We start from the raw sequence: 21,829 nt of genomic DNA, 5'->3' as shown, positions 1-21,829 counted from the left end.
AGGTTTGTCGAAGGCTTCACTGTGGACTAAAAGCGGAACCGGCAGGCGTGATAGTTGCCGAATCGGCAACGTCGACGAGCCTTTTGTTTCGAAGTAGAGAAGCGACGGAAAAGACAATGCCTGCCGCACGGCAGTACGGGCTAACGCGCATGGCGGATATGGAGTCGCCTCCATTGGTAATGAATGATCGTTGTAGGTTAATCTGAACGGTAGGAACGTTGAGAATCAGGCTACACGCGTCACGGAGTACTCTCTGCGCTGTCGTGGTCGCACCCGGAAACGATGATGTGGCGTTGGAGATTATAGCATGTGTTTTCGTGTCGATGTTGCATAACCACTCCTCAACTGACGTCCGCTGCATGTTTCCGGAGCTGTCGACGGGGATAGTCCCAGCCCAACCCAGACAGATGGGACCATGTACGCTGGAATTGAGTTATCCAGTGCAGCCTGCAGACCTTGAATGGCATCTTGAACCTCTTGAGCCTTGCTGCTGTCAAGGAGCTCTATTGCGCTACTGCTGGTGTCACAGTGTCTGGGCAAGCTGAAGACACCAACGAGCTTATTGGCGTAATGGCCAGACTTGGGAATGAAGCATGCACTTTGATGAATCGCATTCGAGAGCATCATGTGGCTCTCAATTTTCTCCACTTCCAAGTGTTGTCCATGCATCTTGATCTGCGCGTCCTTTCGACCGATCAAAGTCAGCATGCCATTTTTGTTATAGCGGACGAGATCTCCTGTTTTGAACACACGACCAGTGCGGCCGGGATGTCTCGAGCTTCTAATGCCGTGAGTGAGCCACGGCGGGTTCACAATGAAGCCTGTCTTATCGGTATGTTGCAGGAATTCGGCGGCAATCAAGGGACCTTCCAAAACCAGTTCACCGATGCTGCCGATTGGAACGAGAGTCGTACCATCTTGAGTATCAACGATCCATGTGTTTAGGCCAACACCTTGACCAATGATTGCTTCATCATACTCCTCCATGCCAGCCGTCGCAACTGTAGCGGTTGAGACACATCCCCAAGGTCTGTATACGATCTTGAGATCTACGAGCGGAGCCAAGTATTGGATATGCTCCTTTGAGACGTGTTCACCTCCTAGTATTAGAGTCTGGAGTGACTGAACGACAGTTTCCGGCAATTTGGCGGCTTCAGAAGGAGTAGTGCTCAGTATGGTAGGCTTCCAATGGCGCATGGATGCCGCAAGGTCGTCCTTCTGTTCGGTTGCTGACCGAATGCAGAAACAGCCTCCAGCAGCCACAGTGAACATAAAATTGACCCAGGGTATTGAGAATGACGACTTTGTACAATCGTAAGTCCTTGAGTCAGACACGTAGCCCAGGGTGCTCTTTTGATACTCGATGGCGCTGCTGAGGTTAGAGTGGGAAAAGATTGTGCCCCTAGGCGTACCAGCACCATTTGAGGTAAAGGCGACACAGGCCTTGTTACACGGCCCTGGACTTGGCAGAGTCTCGTCAGTTGTCGCTGGTAAGTTGTTGAGAAAATCTCTGTTGATCACAAGAACAGGACGGTCTGTGAGCTTGGCTGCTTCCTGTTCAGTCGAAGTGGACGACAAGAGCAGCACTGGTTGAGATTGTTCCAGGATACCACGATTCCAGCCTTCTGGATCAGAGCTTTCCAGGTGAATAAAAGCACCTCCGGCCTTCATGACTGCTAGCATGGCTACTGGAACCCAACGCGATCTGTCAAGGTACACTGCGACGGTAGCATCTAGGCCAACGCCAAGAGCAACCAGATGAAGGGCGAGTCGGGTCGAAGTTTCATGGAGCTCACTGTACGTCCAATCACCATCCCATGCATTGACGGCGAGAGCTGCGGGCTGCCTTTTTCCTGTCGCAGTTATGAGGTCATGGATGGATTTGTCCACAGTCTGAGGAGCGGCTGAATTCTGATTCCAGATCTCTTCCAAATCATCATCACTGATCATGGCGACGCTGCGTAGTGTCTCCCCGTTGCTCTCCTGGAGATTATCTTCGGCCAACTTTAGGACAATGGTCTTGAATAGTGCAATGATGCGGTGAGCCTGCGCATTGCTGTATCGTGACGGTAGGCAGTTGGCAAACAGGCTCGCTCGGTTGGCACCAAATGTGATGCTAATCGCCACATCATACTCTGTGGGATCATCGCCATCACAGTCGATGAATTCAAGTTCCTGTCCTATAGTGTCGTCGACATGATCATCAACCTCTCTTTGGAATGAAACAATTGTGTTGAACAACTGCTGGCCAGAAGCCAAGTTCAAGTCATGTTGAATGTCGGCCAGGGAACAGTGCTGGTTCTCCATGTCTTCCAGAACTTGATGGTGCATGTGCTGAATAAAGCGATTCTTGGTCCATTCTCGAGAATTGTCTGCGCGGCACACCATCATGTTTGCATATGCGCCAATAGCCTCGCCGATCCCAGGTATGGGAAGATCTCTGCCTGAAGCAACGTAGCCGAAGCACACAGAGTCTGTACCGGTATATGACACTAAGGTAAGTGCCCAGGCTGCATGGAATAAGCTGGCTGGGGTAATGGAGTGAGCTTCGCAGAAGCGCTGCATAGAAGAGAAATCCTCGCCATCGATGTCTATGGTAGGCCAAGACACAGTATCAGCTGGTGCCGAGATCTTGTCCAGATGAGGAAAATGCAGGGCTGGACACCGTTCAGTTTCTTTCTCCAGTAGGATTTCCTAATATCGGCCATGCTGGGTCTCAAAAACCGGGCAAAACCTCGACTGGTTTCGCCAAGATCGTCCCTCCCCAAGCCACCCTTGTATGCTTTGGACAAGTCTCCAAGGAGAATTCCCGTGGATTCACCGTCTGTAACGGTATGGCTCATCTCGATGTGACAAATGATACTCTTCGTATCGGGGATTTGACAGAGAGTCATGCGATGGGGAGGTTTGAGTTGCTGGTAACTGACTTTTGGGAGTCTTTTTACCAGTGCGTTAGTCGACTCCGTGTCACTGCTCTCAAGCAGGATGACTTCACCGTGATAGCGTCTCAACACAACCTGGTTGAAGGCAACTGAACCGTCTGAACTCTCAATAAAGACACTGCGCAAAGGTGGATGACGGGCAATGACATCTTGCCACGCTGCGGATAGCTGTTCCAAGTTGATACGATGGGAGCCTCGCGGTTTGATCTCATAAGATTGCGAGGTCTCGTAGAGTCCAGATCCTTTAAGTTGGCTAAGGAGCATGCCGTCCACCATTGGTGAGCAAGGGTATATGTCTTCAACCTCCGTGCCATTGAGAGACTGGATGTCTGGAATGAGATGGCTCTGGAGCTCGTCCAAGCTCGCGTAGTCCAGGTTCAAGAATTCGTAATCACTGAGTGTTCTTTCGGCGGGCCTCTGTTTGAGGCTTTGGCAAATGGACTGCAACGAAAATCCAATCTGGTCAACCCATTGAGGGATAAGGCCTTGATGCGAGATATGACGGTTCCACGTAACCGAAACGTGCGTATGCCCTCCTTCAATAGACATGTTGATATTGAACAACGAGCAAACAGGTAGACACGGTCCAGTATCAGAGACATCATCGAGCGTGATACTCTCAAAGAAGGCATCTTCTCGCTCAAGCTGCTGGAACTGGCCATGGTAGTTGAAGGTCATCTCCATAACCGAATTGTCCGATCGAAAAGTCTCACGGCCCTTTTTGTTCAGATATCTGGAAGCAAAATAGGCCCAGCCATTGGAAGTGAGCTTCCTTTTTGCATCCTTGACATGTCTCACAATATTGGCGGAATCATGGCCCCTGTTACGTGAGATATGGATAGGGCTCAACGTCGTAAACCATCCAACAGTCCGGGCAAGATCAATGTCGGAGTTCCAGGGCTCCCGCCCGTGACCCTCATTGAAGATGGTCAGGCCATCTCGAGCTGGAAATACTTGGAGAAATGCGTCCCACACTGCTGAAAGGAGAAGGTCAATCGGCTCGGTATTGAAGGCTTTGTTGGCTTCCTTCAGTACGAGCTGGGTTGTATCCTTACTAATAATGATTGTCTTCCCAAGGTGATCGTGTGTTGTATTTGAAATCCCGGAGTCGAAGCTCCAGAAATCCAAGTCATTTCGAATACCATGCGTATTTGGCAGAGCATTCTCAGGGTCTAACCTGGCGCTCTCGGCCTCTTGAAGCTGTAATTCATTCCAGACTTGGAATGGCAGACTCTCCATCAGTGATCCACCAGTGGTAAGCAATGCTTCCAAATCATCCAGGATGAGTCTCCATGAGACAAGGTCGATCACTAGATGATGAGCAATAAGGATTAGATATTGCTGGCGTGGGCTCGATGCAAGTCCACATAGATCAGCTGAAAAGACGAGGCCATTTTCAAAATCAAGCTTTTGATGGCGCCGGGCCGCAAGAGTCTGAATTTCGCCCATTGACCCCATTTCTATGGCGTCGAAGTGATACCTGGCATCGGAAGGCTTTGGGATAACTTGGGCCCACGAGTTGTCTTGCTGTTGGAAGCGGGCACGTAGCATAGAGTGATGCTCAACCACCTTTGCAACAGCCTCACGGACGTCGTTGACAGAAACAGCCTGGGTGATCCGAACACAGAATGATTGATTACAGTAGTAGTCTGGCGTATTGACAAGATAAGCGGGCGACTGATCAAAGAACCATTGCTGGATCGGCGAGAGGGCGAATGGCTTGTCAAATCCTTCAGTGCGTGGGATGGTCGATATTGACGCGGCAGAAGAGATTTTGGCAACCTCAGCCAACGACTTTGCCTTGAGCAAGGTCCCAACAGAGAACAGGATATTGGCGGCACGGCAGTGCGGACTCAGGCGCATGGCCGAGATGGAATCGCCGCCATTGGCCACGAACGAGCGCTGAAGATTGATTCCAGTCACCGGGACGTTGAGCACCATGCTGCAAGCATCTGTAAGAATTCTTTCAGCCTCAGTCTCTGGGTCTCGGGGCGCAGGAATGGCGTCGATGCTCGCAATCCGCGTGTGCGTCTCCTGATCCAGGCTGGTTAGCCATGCTTCTATCTGCTTTCGATTGAGTTTTCCTGATGCGTTGAGATGGATCTCTTTCAAGGCTATCCAAACGGTAGGTACCATATAGGATGGCAATGAGCTTTCAAGGAGGTTCTGTATGCCGGCAATGTGGCCCCGAAGCGCAGTGGTAGGTTCTTCGAGAACAACGCCCGAGCTCGACTTCAGTTTTTCTGGCCTCAAATTCTCAATACTGTTATAACCCATAGTAGAGCTTGTTTCAGACGCCTTGGGGCTGGGCGAGCGGGTGAGATCTGCGGTGTGCTGTTCTGATGAGCTCCTACTTCCCTTGCGGGCGCCCTGGGTCGTTTTTAAACTGAAGACGCCGACCAGCCTTTTGGCAAAAGGACCCGACTTGGGAACTAGGCAAGCCGACTGCCTTGTCATATCGTGGCGCATAATGTGGTTTTCGATATCACCCAATTCGACGCGCTGGCCGTGGATCTTGACTTGAGCATCCTTGCGGCCGATGTATGATAAAGACCCATCCTCGTTATAATAAGCCAAGTCTCCCGTCTTATACAAGCGGCCCTCACGGCCGGCACAGCTGGGAGCTCCGCGAATGAGCCAGGGGTGGGTTCCTGATAAAGACAGAAGCAGTCTTTTCAGGATCCCCGAGATAGCCCGCACCAACAAGAGGCCCTTCAAGCAGCAGTTCACCAACTCCTCCCACAGGCACAAGAGAGTTGCCGGTTATCGTGTCCACAATCCATGTGTTGACGCCTTTGCCTGTACCGATACATGCGCCATTGAAGTTGGTGGGGTCAATGTCTGCCACCGTGGAAGTTGGAGTACATTCGCAAGGTCCGTATGAGTTCTTCAATCTCACATGTGGCGCCCACTTCCTAGCATGCTCTTCCAGAATCTTTTCACCGCCGAGAATGAGAGTATCCAGTTTCTTGATGGTCGATAGAGGGAGAACAAGAGCAGCCGAAGGAGCGATCTCGCTGTGGGTGATTTTGTAACGTTCCAATGATGCAGCTAAATCGTCCTGTCGCTCGTCCTCCGACGGGATACATAAGCAGGCGCCGCATTCGAGCGTGGCGAAAAGATTTTGCCAAGAAGTATCAAAGGCATATGAGGCAAAGTCATAGACTCGTGCATCTGCTTCGAAGTTGTGAGCGCCATGCTGGTGTCTCAAGGCACTGCTGAAGTTGGAATGAAGGATACGGACGCCCTTTGGTGTGCCGGTACTTCCCGAGGTGAAGTTGATGTAGACAGTATTGGACGGCTGCACCGTTGGGAGAGGCCGAAGTTCTGCTGTCGGCAGTGAAGCAAGCAGTTCCGTATCGATACCGATTACAGGTTTGCCGCCGGACAATTTTGTAGCGAGCTTCTTGTTTGAGGATGACGAGAGGAGAAGCATTGGCTGGACTTGTTCCAGGATACTTGTGATGCGATCTTCTGGCAAATGTGGGTCCACAGTGATACAGGCCCCGCCGGCCTTCATCACGCCCAGAACCGCAATTGGGGTCCACCTGGACTTTTCGAACAACAAGGGAACGACGACTTCAGGTCCGATCCCGAGATGCACCAGATAATGCGCCAACCTTGAAGAAATCTCGTCTAGTTGCCCGTAACTCCATTTGCCATCCCAGGCACAGATTGCGGGGGCGTTTGGTAGCTTTCGACACACTGAGCTGACTATATCGTGGACAGGCGTTTGTATGGTTTCTGGTACTGCCGCGTTCCATTTCCAGATGTCGTCAAGGTCCGCCTTGCTCGTAGTCTCGACGTCTGCAATCTGCCTGCTCGATTTTTCCGTATCACAAAGTTGTTTCAGGACATGTTCCATCTGTCCAACCAGTCTGCGGATCTTGCTATAGCTTATGATGCTTTCATCAAACTCGAATCTGATCTCAACCCCAGAGGTTTTCAGATCACACTCGATGGTAATGGCGTGGGTATCAAACTCTGCAAATTCGACTTCCTCCTCCGTGCTGTCAGCTTGAGCCTTGCTGGCGAAGAGTTGAGTCTTTTCTTGGTTGGTCTCTTGAGGAAGGTGGATCAGCATCAATGTTTGGAATTCACAGGCTCGTCTGGCCTCAACTCCCACTTGGCGAATCTTCTGCAGGCCAGTCTGTTCAAATGCAGTCATGTCCACCATTTGTTTCTGAACTTGGTGGAGAAGCCTTTCAACAGGCTGCTCCCAGTCAAAAGCCACTCTCACGGGCACTGTTGCCAAGGTCGGGCCTATCATTTCATCCACCTCATGCACAGCAGCTTGTCGGCCAGATACCGTGACGCCAAAGACCACATCGCTAGAGTTTGTATGCCTGGCCGAAAGGATAGCCCACGCCGTGCGGATGGCGGTGGAAGCAGTGATCTCGTTCCGTGGCCAGCGCAGGTTGTTGATGGAATGAGTTATCGATGCGTTCGATGTTGGCTGATAGACATGCGAAGGTAGCGTGGGAAATGATTGAGCCTCTGATCCTTCAAACTGCCCCTGCCAGTATTTTTTGGATTGCTCGTCGTCAATGTTCATGATATGTCTTACGAAGCGCTGGAATGGAGGAGCCTCTTGCACAGAAGTGCTGTCCTGGTACGCCGCTTCAAGTCTATCCATGATACGAGGCATCGACCATCCATCGTAAAGCGCATGATGCACAGTCCACATGAAGTAGTGATGTTCATCAGCAGCAGCAGCATCATTGATCGCATACTGAACAAGGGGTTCGCCCATCCCCATGGTCAACTTGCTCCCTCTTTCTTGCCATTCCGCCAGACCAGAACATTGTGGCCAGGATGTGCTCTGGTTGACGACGACTTGCACTAATCCCTGGCCTTCCAAGTCGACAATACGCGTTCGTAAGATTGGGGTCATTTCTAGCACTCGTGCCCAGGCTTCTCGGAGACGGACTACATCAACAGTATCCTGGAAAGGCAACATATACTGGGCAACGTAGTCACCGGCTCTCTTTGCAGTGAGTGCGAGAAGCCCTTCCTGCAACGGGGTGCAAGGGAAGATGTCTTCGACTTGTGTGGCATCGATATGGCACAGCTCGGCAGCCTGCTTCTTGGATGTCTGATGGTCAATACTGACATTAAGCAAGGAGAAGGGCTCAATTGTATCCTCATCAGCACTGGAGACTCGCCCAACGGCCCTTGCCATATCGCTCAGCTTCGGCCTTTGGAAGATGTCGGTGACGGTGAGGGCCAAACCTGCCTCACGAGCAGCGCCCACGAGTTTCATGGCTCCAATAGAATCGCCTCCGACTCGAAGAAAGTTGTCATCTGTACCGATTGTGTCCAGCTTGATTCCGAGTACAGACGCCCAAAGCCTCTGCATAAGCTTCTCCGAAGGTGTGCTAGGGGGCTTGTACTCCCCGCGGGGAGCATTCAGGGCCATCACCTCCTCAAATGTCAAGCCCCGGCCGATGTTCCGAATATGGCGACGGTCGGTTTTCCCGGTCGCTGTCATGGGAAGCTTATCGAGTATAATGTATGCGGATGGTATCATGTAGGCCGGAACATGGGTTGCGAGTCTTTCATTAAGACTGCTAGTGACCTCACGTAGTTTCTTGCTGAGCGAGCCTTTCGCGTCATCTCCCCCATAGATGAATCCTATGAGGATAGATTTGCTGCTTTCTCGAGGCTGGATAACTTCTGCGAGCACCTGGACCTCTGCGTCGTGAGCAATATTGGTGCGTACATGATGCTCGACGTCGCCCAACTCTAGCCGTTGGCCGCTGATCTTTACTTGAGCATCTTTACGTCCGACAAAGGTCATACTTCCGTCAGCGTTATATCGGACAACATCTCCGGTTTTGTAAAGTCGTCCACTGCGACCGGCAGTTCCTGGTCCACCACGGAGAAGCCAAACAGGGTCGTCTATGAATGTTGCCTGGGTTTTTTCTGGATCTTTCAAGTATCCTGCACCGACAAGGGGGCCCTCGAGTACCAGCTCGCCAACACAACCGATTGGCACAAGCTTGTTGTGGTTGGTCGGCTGCACGATCCAGGTGCACATGCCGACTCCCGGGCCGATGCTAGAGGCCGACGTATCCGCTTCGCCGACGACAGTGAACGTCGCCTTGACACTACACTCTGCAGGCCCATATGTGTTGAGTACAGTCGCCTGTTCCGCCCATTGTGCAGCCAGATTCGTGGTTAGCGCCTCGCCACTGAAAAGCAAGTGCTCGAGTGTGGTTAAGTCGGTAGGGCGCATGGTACTGGCGACAGAGGGAGTCAAGTCGACGAAATTTGCCTTGTATGAGACCAAGGATCCGGTGATGTTATTGGAAGCCTCTGTTTCGGATGGAATGCACAAGCAGGCGCCGGCGGTCATGGTATGCAGGAAGTTGGACCACGTTACATCAAAGGCATACTTGACAAAGTCGTATACGCGCGAGGTGTTTTTGAACCCGAGAGCAGCCTGCTGGTGGCGGATTGCACTGCTGAAGTTGGAATGCGTAATAATTACGCCTTTAGGAAGTCCAGTGCTACCCGAAGTGAAGACCACATACAGCTTATTCCGGGGCGTGATTTCTGGGAGGGCATTCGGGATTTCGTCAAGATTTGCCAAAAGAGCATCGCTGACAGGTACAGCAATCGTGCTCGTAAGTCTCGTGGCCATGTCTTCTCTTGAAGCTGATGTGAGAATCATCTTGGGGTCAACTTGACGGATAATACTGCGCAAGCGCTCTTCTGGAAGTGTCGTGTCCAGAGCAACAGAGGCAGCGCCCGCTTTCATGACAGCCAGAATCGCCACAGGCATCCATTTGGATTTCTCAAAGCACAAAGGCACTATATCTTCTGTGCCGAGACCTTTGCTAACCAAGTGATGAGCCAACTTTGTGGCGATGGCATCCAACTCAGCGTATGTGAAATCGCCGTCCCATGCACAGACGGCAGGGGCTTCGGGTGTTTTATGGGCAACATCGGAAATAACGTCGTGTACTAGCCCATCGACAGTCTCTGGAACCGTCTTGTTCCACTTCCAGATATCTTGCAAGTCCTTTCCGCCAATGCCATCCATCAAAGGCAGTTGTCTTGGTATTTGGCTCGTGGCTGTAGACCCAAGTGCGTCCTCGGTAACAAGAGACATGACTACTGTCTCCAACAGTGAAATAACGCGAAGGGCCTGCTCGTTTGTCAAACATACAAGACGATAGTCGAGCGTGAGGCAGGCGAGTGTGCTGGTATGTTTGACGTTGATAGTAATATCGTATTCAGTAGGGTCTTCCCAATCAAGGTCGGCAAAGATCAGGTCCTGCGTTTCAATGCCCTCACTCAGACTGTCATGGTCCCTTTGGAAGGACATGATGCTATTAAAGAGCGCTTGACCAAATGGCAAGCCAAGTGCGTGCTGAATATCGGCGATCGAGCAATGTTGGAAGCTCAAGTCCTCCAAGACCTGGTTGTGAAGATTGCTGCTTAATTCATTACCGCTCCACTCCTCTGGTATATCGACGCGACATATCATAACGTTGGCAAAAGCACCGATTGCTTCCATCAAACCCTTGACTGGGAGATCTCGACCCCATGCCAGGTATGCAAAGCAGACCGAGTTGGAGCCGGTGTAGGCAGACAGCGTGAGAGCCCACGCAGTGTGAAAAAAGCTGGCGGGAGTGGTAGACTGGGCTTCACAGAACTGTTGCATGAGCTTGAACTTTTCACCTGTGAGCTCCAAGGTGACTGTTCCTGTGACATTCTTGTCACACGGAATAATAGCAGCTTCGGCGAGTCGTGGAAAGTGGCACGGCTCTATACCGGATAGCTTTTCTGTCCAATACGCCATCTTATCAGCCTTCGGCACGGAGGTGAGTGCCAGAGCGAACCCATGGCTGGTCTCCTGCAACTCCTGGATGTCCAGGTCTTCCGAGTACGCCTTGGCCCAATCCTGCATAGTGATGGCAGTTGAAGCACCGTCAGATATGGCGTGGCTCATCTCTATCTGGCACAAAACTCGATTCTCTCCGGCAATCTGGCAGAGCACCAACCGGTGAGCGGGCCTGGCCTGAGTGTATGTGGCTTTTGGAAGTTCCTTGAGCAAAGAAACTGCTGACGCAAAGCTGTCACCTTCGAGGTGAACGACATGGCCACGACAAGACTTTAGCACGACCGAATTAAATGCCACTGAGCCGTCCATGCCTTGGATAAAAACGGTCCGTAAGGATGGATGCCGGGCAACCACAGCTTGCCAGGCATTCGTCAGGGCTTGGATGTTTATGACATGTGATCCTTGGGGTGTGATGTCCCAGGTCTGAGACGTTTCGTACGAGCCGGTTCCCTTCATTTGGCTGAGAGAGAATCCCGTCCACCATGGGGGGGGACGGATAGATGGCTTCGACCTGAGTGTCGTTGAGTTTCTCAATCTTAGACAGTACGTTTGTATGAAGCTCATCAAGCGCTTGGTATGAGATGCTGAGAAATTTGTAATCGCACAGAGTGCGCTCGGGGATTTTGTTCGAGAGCTCAAGGCAGATCGACTGCAATGAGGTGCCTATTTGCACAAGCCAGTCTTGTATCAAACCTTGGTGGGCGAGATGTCGGTTCCAAGCAAATGAGATCTTGGTCACTCCAGATTCGATGACAATATTGATGTCGAAGAGGACAGATGTTGGCAAGGATGGTCCAACCGCGGAGACGCTATCGTCAAAGCTTACGACGTCAAAGAGAGAGTCGGAACGTTCCAACTGTTGGAATTGACCATGATAGTTGAACTGAACTTCCATTGTGGTCGCATGCGACTCGAAGGCTTTGATGCCTCGCTCGTTCATGAATCTCGATACCCAATAGGACCAACCGTTCGAGGGCAAACGCCTTCGAGCATCCTTGACGAGCCGAACGATGTTGGCAGCACTATCACTCGCCCCGATACTGCGTGCAACATGAACAGGACTCATGGTAGTGAACCAACCGACAGTTCTGGATGGATCAATCTCGCTACTCCATGATTCTCGACCGTGGCCCTCGTTGAACATTGTGAGCCCTTGTCGCATGGGGAAAGTACGGAAGAAGGCGTCCCAGACGGCCGAAAGAATTAAATCCACAGGCTCCGTGTTAAACGCAGCATTCGATTCCTTCAGCAACAGTGATGTCGTGGCCTGGTCGATTTCCAGATGTTTTTCGACATGGTCCTTGGTGGTGTTCGGGGTGGAATCGGTGAAACCCCAGAAGTCAAGGTTGTTGTGTACATTTTTGGTAGACAGGACTCCCTCTGGATCGTACTTGGAGGACTGGGCCTCTTCAGCTTGCAGCTTATTCCAGAGCTGAAAAGGCAGACTATCCAGAAGTTTCTGGCCATTCAGCAGAGCCTCGAGATCATCCAGTATAATACGCCAGGACACGAGATCGACAACCAGATGATGCGCAACCAAAGTCAGGTATTGATCTCCGCATGGCAAGGTGTACAGGTCTGCTGCGAATACTATGCCGTTCTGAATACTGAGACCCTGATGACTCTTGGACGTGTTCGCCTTGATCTCATCGACGGATTGTGCATCGGCAGAGCTGAAGTGGAAGACTGCTTCAACTGGGGAGGGAACGACCTGCACCCAGTCATCTCCAGAGCGTTCGAATCTTGCACGAAGCATAGAGTGGTGCTGAACGACTTTACGAATCGCGACTGAAACATCGTCATCCATGACGTGGCGATTAACCTTGACATAGAACCCCTGATTACAGTAGTAACCTTCGTTGTCGAAGGTGTCTGGAGAGCTTTGAGCAAAGAACCATTTCTGGATGGGTGACAATGTAAACGCTGTGCCAAAGTCCTCTTCAAAGCTGACGGTAGAACTATGCGATGTACTAGACGATTGGGCCGCCACGTCGGCAAGGGTCTTGTACTTCAGCAACGTAGCGACGGATACTATCAGGTCGGCGGCGCGGCAGTAAGGGGCCAAGCGCATGGCCGAGATAGAGTCACCGCCGTTCGCGACAAAGGAGCATTCAAGCTTCACCTCTGCCGGGGGTATATTGAGAATGACACCGCACGCATCGCGGACAATGCGCTCAGAATCGGTCCGAGGCTCACGAGCTGGAACTCGGCTACCAGTATTGTTGATCTTCGCAAACGCCTCGGGATCCATGCTGAGGAGCCAGTCCTCCACCAGTCGTCGGTTGAGCTTCCCCGAAGGATTCAGCGGAATGTCCTTCAGAGCAATCCAAATAGAGGGAATCATGTATGTCGGTAGTGTTTCGCCAAGAAGGGCTTGCAAGGACTGGATATGTTCTTGGACTTGGGTCTCGTTCTCCGTCCCAATGAGCTCAATGCATGGCTGGCTCCCAACTTGATGCTTGACAGCCCTGCTGAAGATGCCTACAAGTTTGTTCGCACAAGTCCCAGAGCGAGGATACAGCGAGAGAGATTGTCGGGTCTGTGGGTGTCGAAGCATGTGGCTCTCAATTTCACCCAGCTCAACACGCTGCCCATGGACCTTGACCTGTGCATCCTTGCGATCCACGAACATCAGACTGCCGTCTGGGTTGTACCTCACAAGATCGCCCGTCTTATAGAGACGACCTGTGCGTCCAGGCCTACCAGCCCCACCCCTCAAGAGCCATGGAGGGTTTTGAGTAAAGGCTGCCCTGGTTTTGTCCTCGTCTCCGAGGTAGCCTAGGCCGACAAGAGGGCCTTCGAGTACGAGCTCACCAGTGGCGCCGATCGGTAGAAGCCTATTGCCAGTTTTGGTATCGACAACCCAGGTAAGTAGCCCGACACCATGGCCGATGCTTGGTTCTCCATCCATGTTGGGATCTATCGTAGCAATGGTAGCCGTGGGCGTGCACTCGCATGGCCCGTAGGCAGCTTCAAGTCGACGATTGCGCCCCACCGTCTCGCAAGCTCTGATGACAGCCTCTCCGCCCAAGATCAGGGTGTGCAGAGACTTGATAGTGCGAATCTGGAGGGCGGTGGCGGCGGACGGCGTGATGTCGAGTATGGTAGACTTAAATCGATTGATAGATCCAGCCAGGTCGTCCCGGCGCTCGCTTTCAGAAGGAATGCAGAGACACGCTCCGATGGTAAATGTGTGCATGAAGTTATTCCAGACGGTATCGAAGGCGTATGAAGTGAAGTCGTACACTCTTGCGTCACGAGTATAACCGTGAGCCACGCTCTGATAACGCACAGCACTGCACACGTTTGCGTGTGTGAGCATGGCGCCTTTGGGCACACCAGTGCTGCCAGACGTAAAGATCAAATACGCCTTATTCCACGGTTGAACCTGAGGGAGCCTGTGGGTAGGCTCTCGGTGGCTCAACTGTTCCAAGAGCCTGTCACTGATAACTGCAACCGGGGCGTTAGTGAGCTTGCGTGTCAGCTCCTCGTTGCTTACGGAGGCAACCATGGCGACAGGACCGATCTGATGAATAATAGCACGCAGTCGATCCAGGGGTTGGCGCGAGTCCATCATGACTGACGCACCCCGGCTTTCATCACGGCCAGCACTGCAATCGGAGCCCACTTGGACTTCTCAAAGTACAGTGGAACAACAGTGTCGGTACCGATACCAATGCTGACGAGATGGTACGCCAGACGCGTGGACAGGGCATCGAACTCCCGATACGTGAATTTACCGTCCCAACTGTCAATGGCCAGAGCATCTGGGTACATTTTGGCCGTTTCGGATATCATGTCGTGTAAACAAGACTCGAGAGCTTCGGGGCAGGTCCTGTTCCACGCCCAAAGCTTGTGCATATCCTGGGGACTGACCATGTCCAGGCTTTCGAGCCGTTTGTTGGCATTTTCCGGGATGCATATTTGTCTAACAGCATGCTCAAGCTGATGGGCCAGCCTCCCGACTTGCTCAAGGCTGAGAACGTTGGCGTCGTAGGCGATGCGCATCCTCAGGCCTTGGTGTTCCAGGTCGCACTCGATCGTCAATGAGTGCGTGTCGTGCTCAGTCACGTTGGTGTCGTCCTCTCCGTGCTCATCCCGCCTGCTTATGAACCAATGGCTGGCCTTTGCCTCTTCTTCGGCAGGATGCACAACAAGTAGGGTCTGAAATTCACAGCCTCTCTGGGCTTCTGGGCTGACACGTCGAATGCGTTGGAGACCTGTCTGTTCAAATTCCGTCATCTCCACCGCCTGAGTCTGGATCTGGTGCAGAAGGTGAGCTACAGTCATCTCTTCTGGGTTCGTCGTGACTCGTACTGGAACGGTGGCGATCGTAGGCCCAATCATTCGGTCGACGCCCGGCACTGAAGCTTGTCGTCCAGAAACCGTGACGCCGAAAACAGCTTCGTTGCAATCGGTGTATTGGGTCGCAAGGAGGGTCCATGCTGCTCGTACTATCATTGACGGCGTCACATTAGTCTTTGGCCACTGCAACTCTCGGACACGATGTTTGATGAAAGCGTTCGACATCGGTTGATAAGTGGCCGACGAGAGTGACGGGAAGGGCTGAGCCTCTGATCCGCGGAATTGCTCAACCCAGTACTGTGCCGCAACCTTCTGGTCCAAATCAATTACGTGCTTTACGAAGCTCTGGAAAGACGGCGGTGGCGGAGCGATGCCTCCATTGCTCAAGTCGTGTGCGGCTTCCAACCTCTCCATCATCAATGGAATGGACCAGCCGTCGTAGAGAGCATGGTGGATTGTCCAGACGAAGAACCGATCGTCGCTGTCTGGGTCTCGAACCACAGCAACGCGTGACAGAGGCGTGCCTAACTCTGTAGTGAGCTGCCTGTCGGCTTTCTGGTAAGCTTCGAGACTGATTGCTTCTTCCTTGTAGGACCATCTGGCCGCCTGGTTGATGACAGCTTGGACCAAACCACGCTCGCCCAGGTCAACGATGCGAGTTCGCAAGATGGGCGTGTCAGAGACAACAGCCTCCCAGGCCGTGAAGAACTTTTCAGAAGCTGTGTCCGGTAGCAGTGGGTAGACGAATCGGGCCACGTAGTCGCCAGCTCGCTTAGCAGTCAAAGCGAGCAATCCTTCCTGCAATGGTGTACACGGAAATGCATCTGCAACATCTGCAGCATCAATATTGCATGTTTTAGCTATACGCCCCTTCAGACTCTCGAGGCACTTTTGAGGTAGGAGAGCAAATGGCTCGATCGGGCTGATATCGTCACCGTTCTCGGCACCCTTGGCTCCCTCACAGAGGGTGGCAAGGTCGTGCAATACCGGGTGCTTGAAGACATCTGCAACTGAAATGACAATTTTCTGCTTTCGCGCGGCCGTGACAAGTCTCATGGCCGTAATAGAGTCACCTCCAGTACGTAGAAAGCTGTCGTCTGCACTGATGTTCTCCGCATCTAAGCCAAGAACTGCTGCCCATAGGTGTTGCAAGCTCTTCTCGATAGCGGTCGATGGCTTCCTGTGTTTCGATGACGAGGAGTTGGCTCTAGCCAAGTCAGTCAAGCTCAGTTGCTGACCGATGTTGCGAAGTTTCCGGCGATCAATCTTGCCAGTGGGTGTAAGTGGGATTTTGTCGAGGGAATGTAAGCTGAGGGAACCATATAAGCTGGTATTTGAGACAGAAGCCGGTCAGAAAGGCCATCTGTCAGACTTTCGACTTTGTTTTGCATGGCTTCGCCGCCGCCGTCGCCCGAGGAAGGGTAGTTGATTGCAATAAAGGCTACCAGCATTGCGTTGTTACTGCCAATGGGCCTTACAACTTCTGCGACGACATTCGCATCTTCACTGCGTGGGATATTGGACTGAAAATGATGTTCAATATCTCCCAGTTCCACTCGCTGGCCATTAATCTTGACTTGAGAGTCCTTTCGTCCCAGGAACAGCAACGAACCGTCTGCGTTATATTGTGCAAGATCTCCGGTCTTGTAAACACGGCCACGGCGACCGGCACGCTCATCAGTAGGTCCATCCGAGAGCCACTTTGGGTCATTGATAAAAGAAGCGGCAGTCTTTGCCGCATCTCCAAGGTAGCCTGCCGCAACAAGGGGGCCTTCGAGCAGTAGCTCACCGATACATCCAATGGGAACTAGCTTCGATGGATCCGAGGGCTGCACGAGCCACGTACACAGACCGAAACCCATGCCAATACTTATACGCTCATCCGATGTTCTTGAGCATGGATGAGCAGTGCTGAATGTTGTGCACTCTGTGGGACCGTACAAGTTGGTTACGACGACGTCCGGCGGGAGACCGACCAAGTCCTCAGGGGAGAGGGCTTCTCCAATATAGTGAATATGGCACAAGCCACTGAGTGACAGCATGTCAAGGCCACGAATCGCGGATGGGGTGAAAATGACAGTGTTTGCTTCTAGACGAGCGAAAGCACCAAGAGGGTCATTGCGGCGGTCGTCGTTGCTTGGTATACAGATGCAGCCGCCAGCAGAAAGTCCCTGGAGAAGGTCGCACCACACCACATCGAACATGTAGGATGCGATATCATATATTCTTGAATGCCTGGTCAAACCCAGGGTCTCGCGTTGGTGTTTGATAGCGCTTGTTATGTTGGCGTGTGTGACGACCACGCCTTTGGGGGCACCAGTGCTGCCAGAAGTAAAGACAACATAGAGCTTGTTAGATGGCTGGACTACGGGCAGTCTCCTTGACTGCGCCGATGCTGCTGCTATCAGATTGGTGGTTTGCTGCTCGCCCACTACCACTACGGGACGGTGAGATGTCAGGCGGCGGGCGAGATCTTGGTTAGCTACCGAGGTTAGCATCACGATGGGACTCACCTGTTCGGCAATGGTACGAAGTCGATGCTCTGGTTGCGCATAGTCCATGGCCACCGAAGCTCCGCCAGCCTTCATTACCGCCATCATAGCCACCGGCATCCACTTGGACTTTTCAATGCATATCGGAACGATGACCTCGGGGCCGACTCCCAGGTTAACCAGATGGTGGGCTAGATCGGTCGACAGTTGATCCAGCTCGCGGTATGTCCAATTGCCATCCCATGCACATATAGCCTGCGCTTTCGGTTCTTGACTGGTTGCTGCAGCGATTAAATCGTGTACAACACCATCGGCAGCGTCGGGCACGGTTGAGTTCCACCTCCATACTTGCTCGAGATCTTGTTGGCCAACCAAAGCGACGTTTTCCAGCTTCTTCATGGCGGAGTGAGGGTCACATAGCTGACGAATGACGTGTTCAAGCTGTCTCATGAGAATGGACACTTGCTCCTCGTTTAGCACGGTCGAGTCGAACCTGGTAGACACTACGACGCCTTGGTCTTCGAGATGGCACTCGAGAGATAGAGAGTACGTGCGGAATTCATCCATGTCGTTGTCCGTGCCGTCGAATGGCACGCTGTCGCTCGTGAAAAGGCCACCATGAATGTCCTTTTCTATATCCACGGCCGGCTGAACAATCAGGAGCGTCTGGAAGTTGCATGCTCTTTCAGCATGTTCGCTGGCTCGGCGGATGACCTGCAGACCGGTCTGCTCAAAGGGTGTCGTATCAATGACTTGCCCCTGGACTTGGAGAAGCAACTCTTCAACCGTCTTGCTTTTGTCCAAGGTGATTCTCACCGGCACCGTGGCAATCGTAGGTCCAGTCATCTTCTCCACACCCTGTACAGCCGATTGCCTACCGCTGACGGTGGCGCCAAAGATAGTGTCATCTGCATTGGTGTAGCAGGCTATGATAATGGACCAGGCAGCGCGCAGTGTGGTGGAGGCGGTGACGCCCATGTTTTGGGGCCAACGCACGCCGCTGATCTTGTACGTTTTGAGCTTATTAGATCTTGCCTCATAGTTCGGCGACGGCAGAGGCGGAAAGATTTGTGCCTCAGATTCTTCAAACTGCGCAGACCAAAATCGGTGTGCTTCGTCCTTCTGGACCTCGGCGATTTGCCTGACAAAGCCCTGAAAAGGAGGCGAGCTGCTCAATGGTTTCCCATTATAAGCATCTTCAAGCTGACTCAGGAGCAGCGGCTTCGACCATCCATCATACAGCGCATGGTGGAGTGTCCATACAAAGAAGCGCCTCGTTTCGTGACCGGCTGGCTCCTCAAAGAGAGCAAACCGCGAAAGAGGTGTCCCCAAACCAGTAGTAAGCTTTCCATCCGCCTCTCGATACTCAGAGAGGTTCATGGTCCTTTCTGCACATGCCCACATGGCTGACTGGTTGACTACGACCTGCACTAGCCCTTGTTGATCGAGGTCGACAATGCGCGTTCGTAAGATGGGATTTGCAGCAACGATGTGATCCCATGAACTCTTCAGACGTCCCATGTCTGTCGTAGGCTGCAGCTGGAAAACATGTCGAGAAACGTAATCCCCCGGGTGCTTGGCTGTCAAGGCGAGCAAACCCTCTTGGAGAGGCGTGCAGGGGAACACATCCTCAATCGCTTTGATTTCGACACCGCAGGCTTGAGAAGTCTGGCTTGTGACCAATTCCTTATCAAGATGATCCTGGAGCAGCGAAAAGCGTTCGACGACAGCATTTACTTCGAGAACCTCTCCAACGATGGCTGCCATGTCAGATAAAACCGGCTGCTTGAAGACATCTGCAACGCGGAGTGACAGCCCCTGTTCCCGGGCCACCGCAACCAGTTTCATGGCGGCCATCGAGTCACCTCCCAGGCGCAAGAAGCCATCGTCAACTCCAATTATCTCGACAGCTAGGCCAAGTACGGAGGACCAGAGCTCTCGTAGCCTGGACTCCGTGGGCGTAGTTGGCTTTCTCTTTTCTGAAACATGGGAGCCTCGATCCGTGAGATGCTGCGTCGACAAGCTCTCTGCCAATTGCTTGAGCTTGCGCCTGTCAGTCTTACCACTGGGAGTAGTCGGGAAGGCTGATAGGGGAATGTAGGCAGACGGGATCATATAGGCCGGTACATCCACGGCCAGGCGGTGATTGATGTCATGGGTGACCCTCTTCAGCTCCGACTCTAGGCCTTGTTGGTTTTCTCGAGCCTCGTCCGTAGTGATCTGTACAAAAGCAACAAGCAAGGGCTTGCTAGCGTCGCGTGGAGTAACGAGCTGAGCAACCACCTGCACGTCGGCATTATCTGCGACATGCGTCCTGACGTGGTGCTCAATATCTCCAACTCTACTCGTTGGCCATTGATCTTAACCTGGTAGTCTTTTCGGCTGATAAAAGTGAGACTTCCGTCCTCTTCATAACGTACAAGATCGCCCGTTTTGTAAACTCGCCCCCAACGGCCCTCATGGCCCGGGGCTCCAGCTACCAGCCACTTGGGATCCTTGATGAACACTGAGGCAGACTTTTCGACATCGCCAATATATCCTCCGCCTACGAGTGGACCTTCCAAGAGCAACTCGCCAATGGCTCCGACAGGGACCAGATTATCGAGGCAGGATGGGTCGACGATCCAAGTACACACGCCGACGCCTCGGCCAATGCTGGCAGTTAGAGATCCAGTAACACCGCGTTGAATTTCAGCAATTGAAACGACGGTGCACTCAGCCGGTCCATACAAGTTAATGACGCGAACATGTTCTGCCCACTGCAACGCCAGTGAGCTGCTCAACGCCTCGCCAGCGAAGAGAACTACCTTCAGCGTAGCGCTCAAGTCAGATGGTCGCAACATACTCGCGACCGACGGCGTGATATCCAAGCAATTTGCATTGTAAGCCAGGACTGAGCCAGTTATATTGTTCAGAACTTCGTCATGGGACGGGATACAGAGGCAGCCACCAGAGACCAAGCTGAAGATGAAATTTGACCAAGCAACGTCAAAGGAATACTTGGCAAAATCATAAACTCTTGATGATCTCGAGAAGCCCGATGCAACTAGCTGATGATGAATGGCGCTGCGGAAATTGGAATGCGTGATTATTGTGCCTTTGGGAGTCCCGGTACTACCAGATGTGAAGATGATGTAGAGCCTGTTCCATGGCTGTACCTCTGGAAGTGTGATGCACGACGTTCCAGCTACTTCGGCAGTAGTGATGTTGTCGATAATCATGACAGGTCCCATGGTGAGTCGGCCGGCAAGCTGACTGCCCAACGAAGATGAGAGGATCACAACGGAGTGGACTTGCTGAACGATGCTGTGCAGACGATCGTGTGGCAGTGTCGTCTCTAAGGCAACTGAGGCACCGCCGGCCTTCATCACGGCCAGCATGGCGACGGGCATCCATTTGGACTTTTCAAAACACAGGGGGATTATCGTGTCAGGACCGACGCCCATCTGAACAAGGCGCTGTGCCAGATGTGTGGCCATCTCGTCCAGCTGTCGATAAGTCCACTCTCCATCCCAGGCGCAAACAGCTTGTGCGTCTGGCTGCAGATTCGCCATGTCTGTGATGAGATCGTGGACGCAGCCATCCACGGTCTCCGGGTACGAATCGATTCCATCCCCAGATTGTTTCGAGGTCTTGGAGACTGGCGGTGTTGTTGTCAACAGTCAAAGACCTGTTGCCACCTGAACAGCCTTGCAGTGAGTTTGGTGCGTGGGTCGACATTTTCGATTTTCCCACACCTGTCTCTGTTTGCAAGTGAAGGTCGTGATGGTGATTGTGAACTCGTGGTCATGGCTAATGGTGTGACCACGAAGCTGTGTTGGACAGTCACTATTCACTACTGGCTCGTCTCGCTCAGGGGGTGTTGCAGATAGAATCGTAAGGCCTTTATGCAAAGAAGGAGTACTCCGCCCGTCCATCTACCGGAGCTTGTTTGTTTTGACCTAACATATTGGCTCTGTATCAAAGTCATGGATTACATATATGTCGCTAAATGTAATAAAAGGGGGGGTGACACAATGGGAGTAGCCGTGTGCTTGATCAGTCAAAAAGCAACCCCCGTGAGGCATCGGTGCATGCACGTCCTGGGGTGTACTGGATAGAAGCATCTCGTCCTTGATAGAAACGATCGGCTTTCCCTTGAAATCACGAACATACGGGAGCTATGGGAAACTATCGAAACGCCAGCCAGAGCGGAGACGAAACAGGTACGAATTATCAGCCGTTTGGGCAAAGTCTAG

The 21,829-nt window shown here is 52.4% G+C and overlaps 1 protein-coding gene across 1 annotated transcript; it reads right to left on the bottom strand.

Annotated features, from left to right (window-relative positions):
• Positions 1–16: 16 nt before the first annotated feature.
• Positions 17–21,311, bottom strand: PG994_007348 (Amino acid adenylation; the record flags this gene model as incomplete). The annotated part of the gene is made up of 9 exons (XM_066858757.1): positions 17–371; positions 422–2,657; positions 2,735–5,593; positions 5,643–11,305; positions 11,400–14,320; positions 14,383–16,365; positions 16,419–19,874; positions 20,012–21,231; positions 21,272–21,311. 9 exons carry the CDS (start codon positions 21,309–21,311, stop codon positions 17–19), a joined length of 20,733 nt encoding a protein of 6,910 aa, XP_066715699.1.
• Positions 21,312–21,829: the final 518 nt, after the last annotated feature.

This window comes from Apiospora phragmitis (assembly GCF_038363925.1).
Source record: "Apiospora phragmitis strain CBS 135458 chromosome Unknown utg000007l:1.0-2108841.0:1.0-2111359.0, whole genome shotgun sequence".
Lineage (NCBI taxonomy): Eukaryota > Fungi > Ascomycota > Sordariomycetes > Amphisphaeriales > Apiosporaceae > Apiospora > Apiospora phragmitis.
The sequence above is the reverse complement of the archived record's forward strand: the minus strand, read 5'-3'. Positions and strand labels throughout refer to the sequence as shown.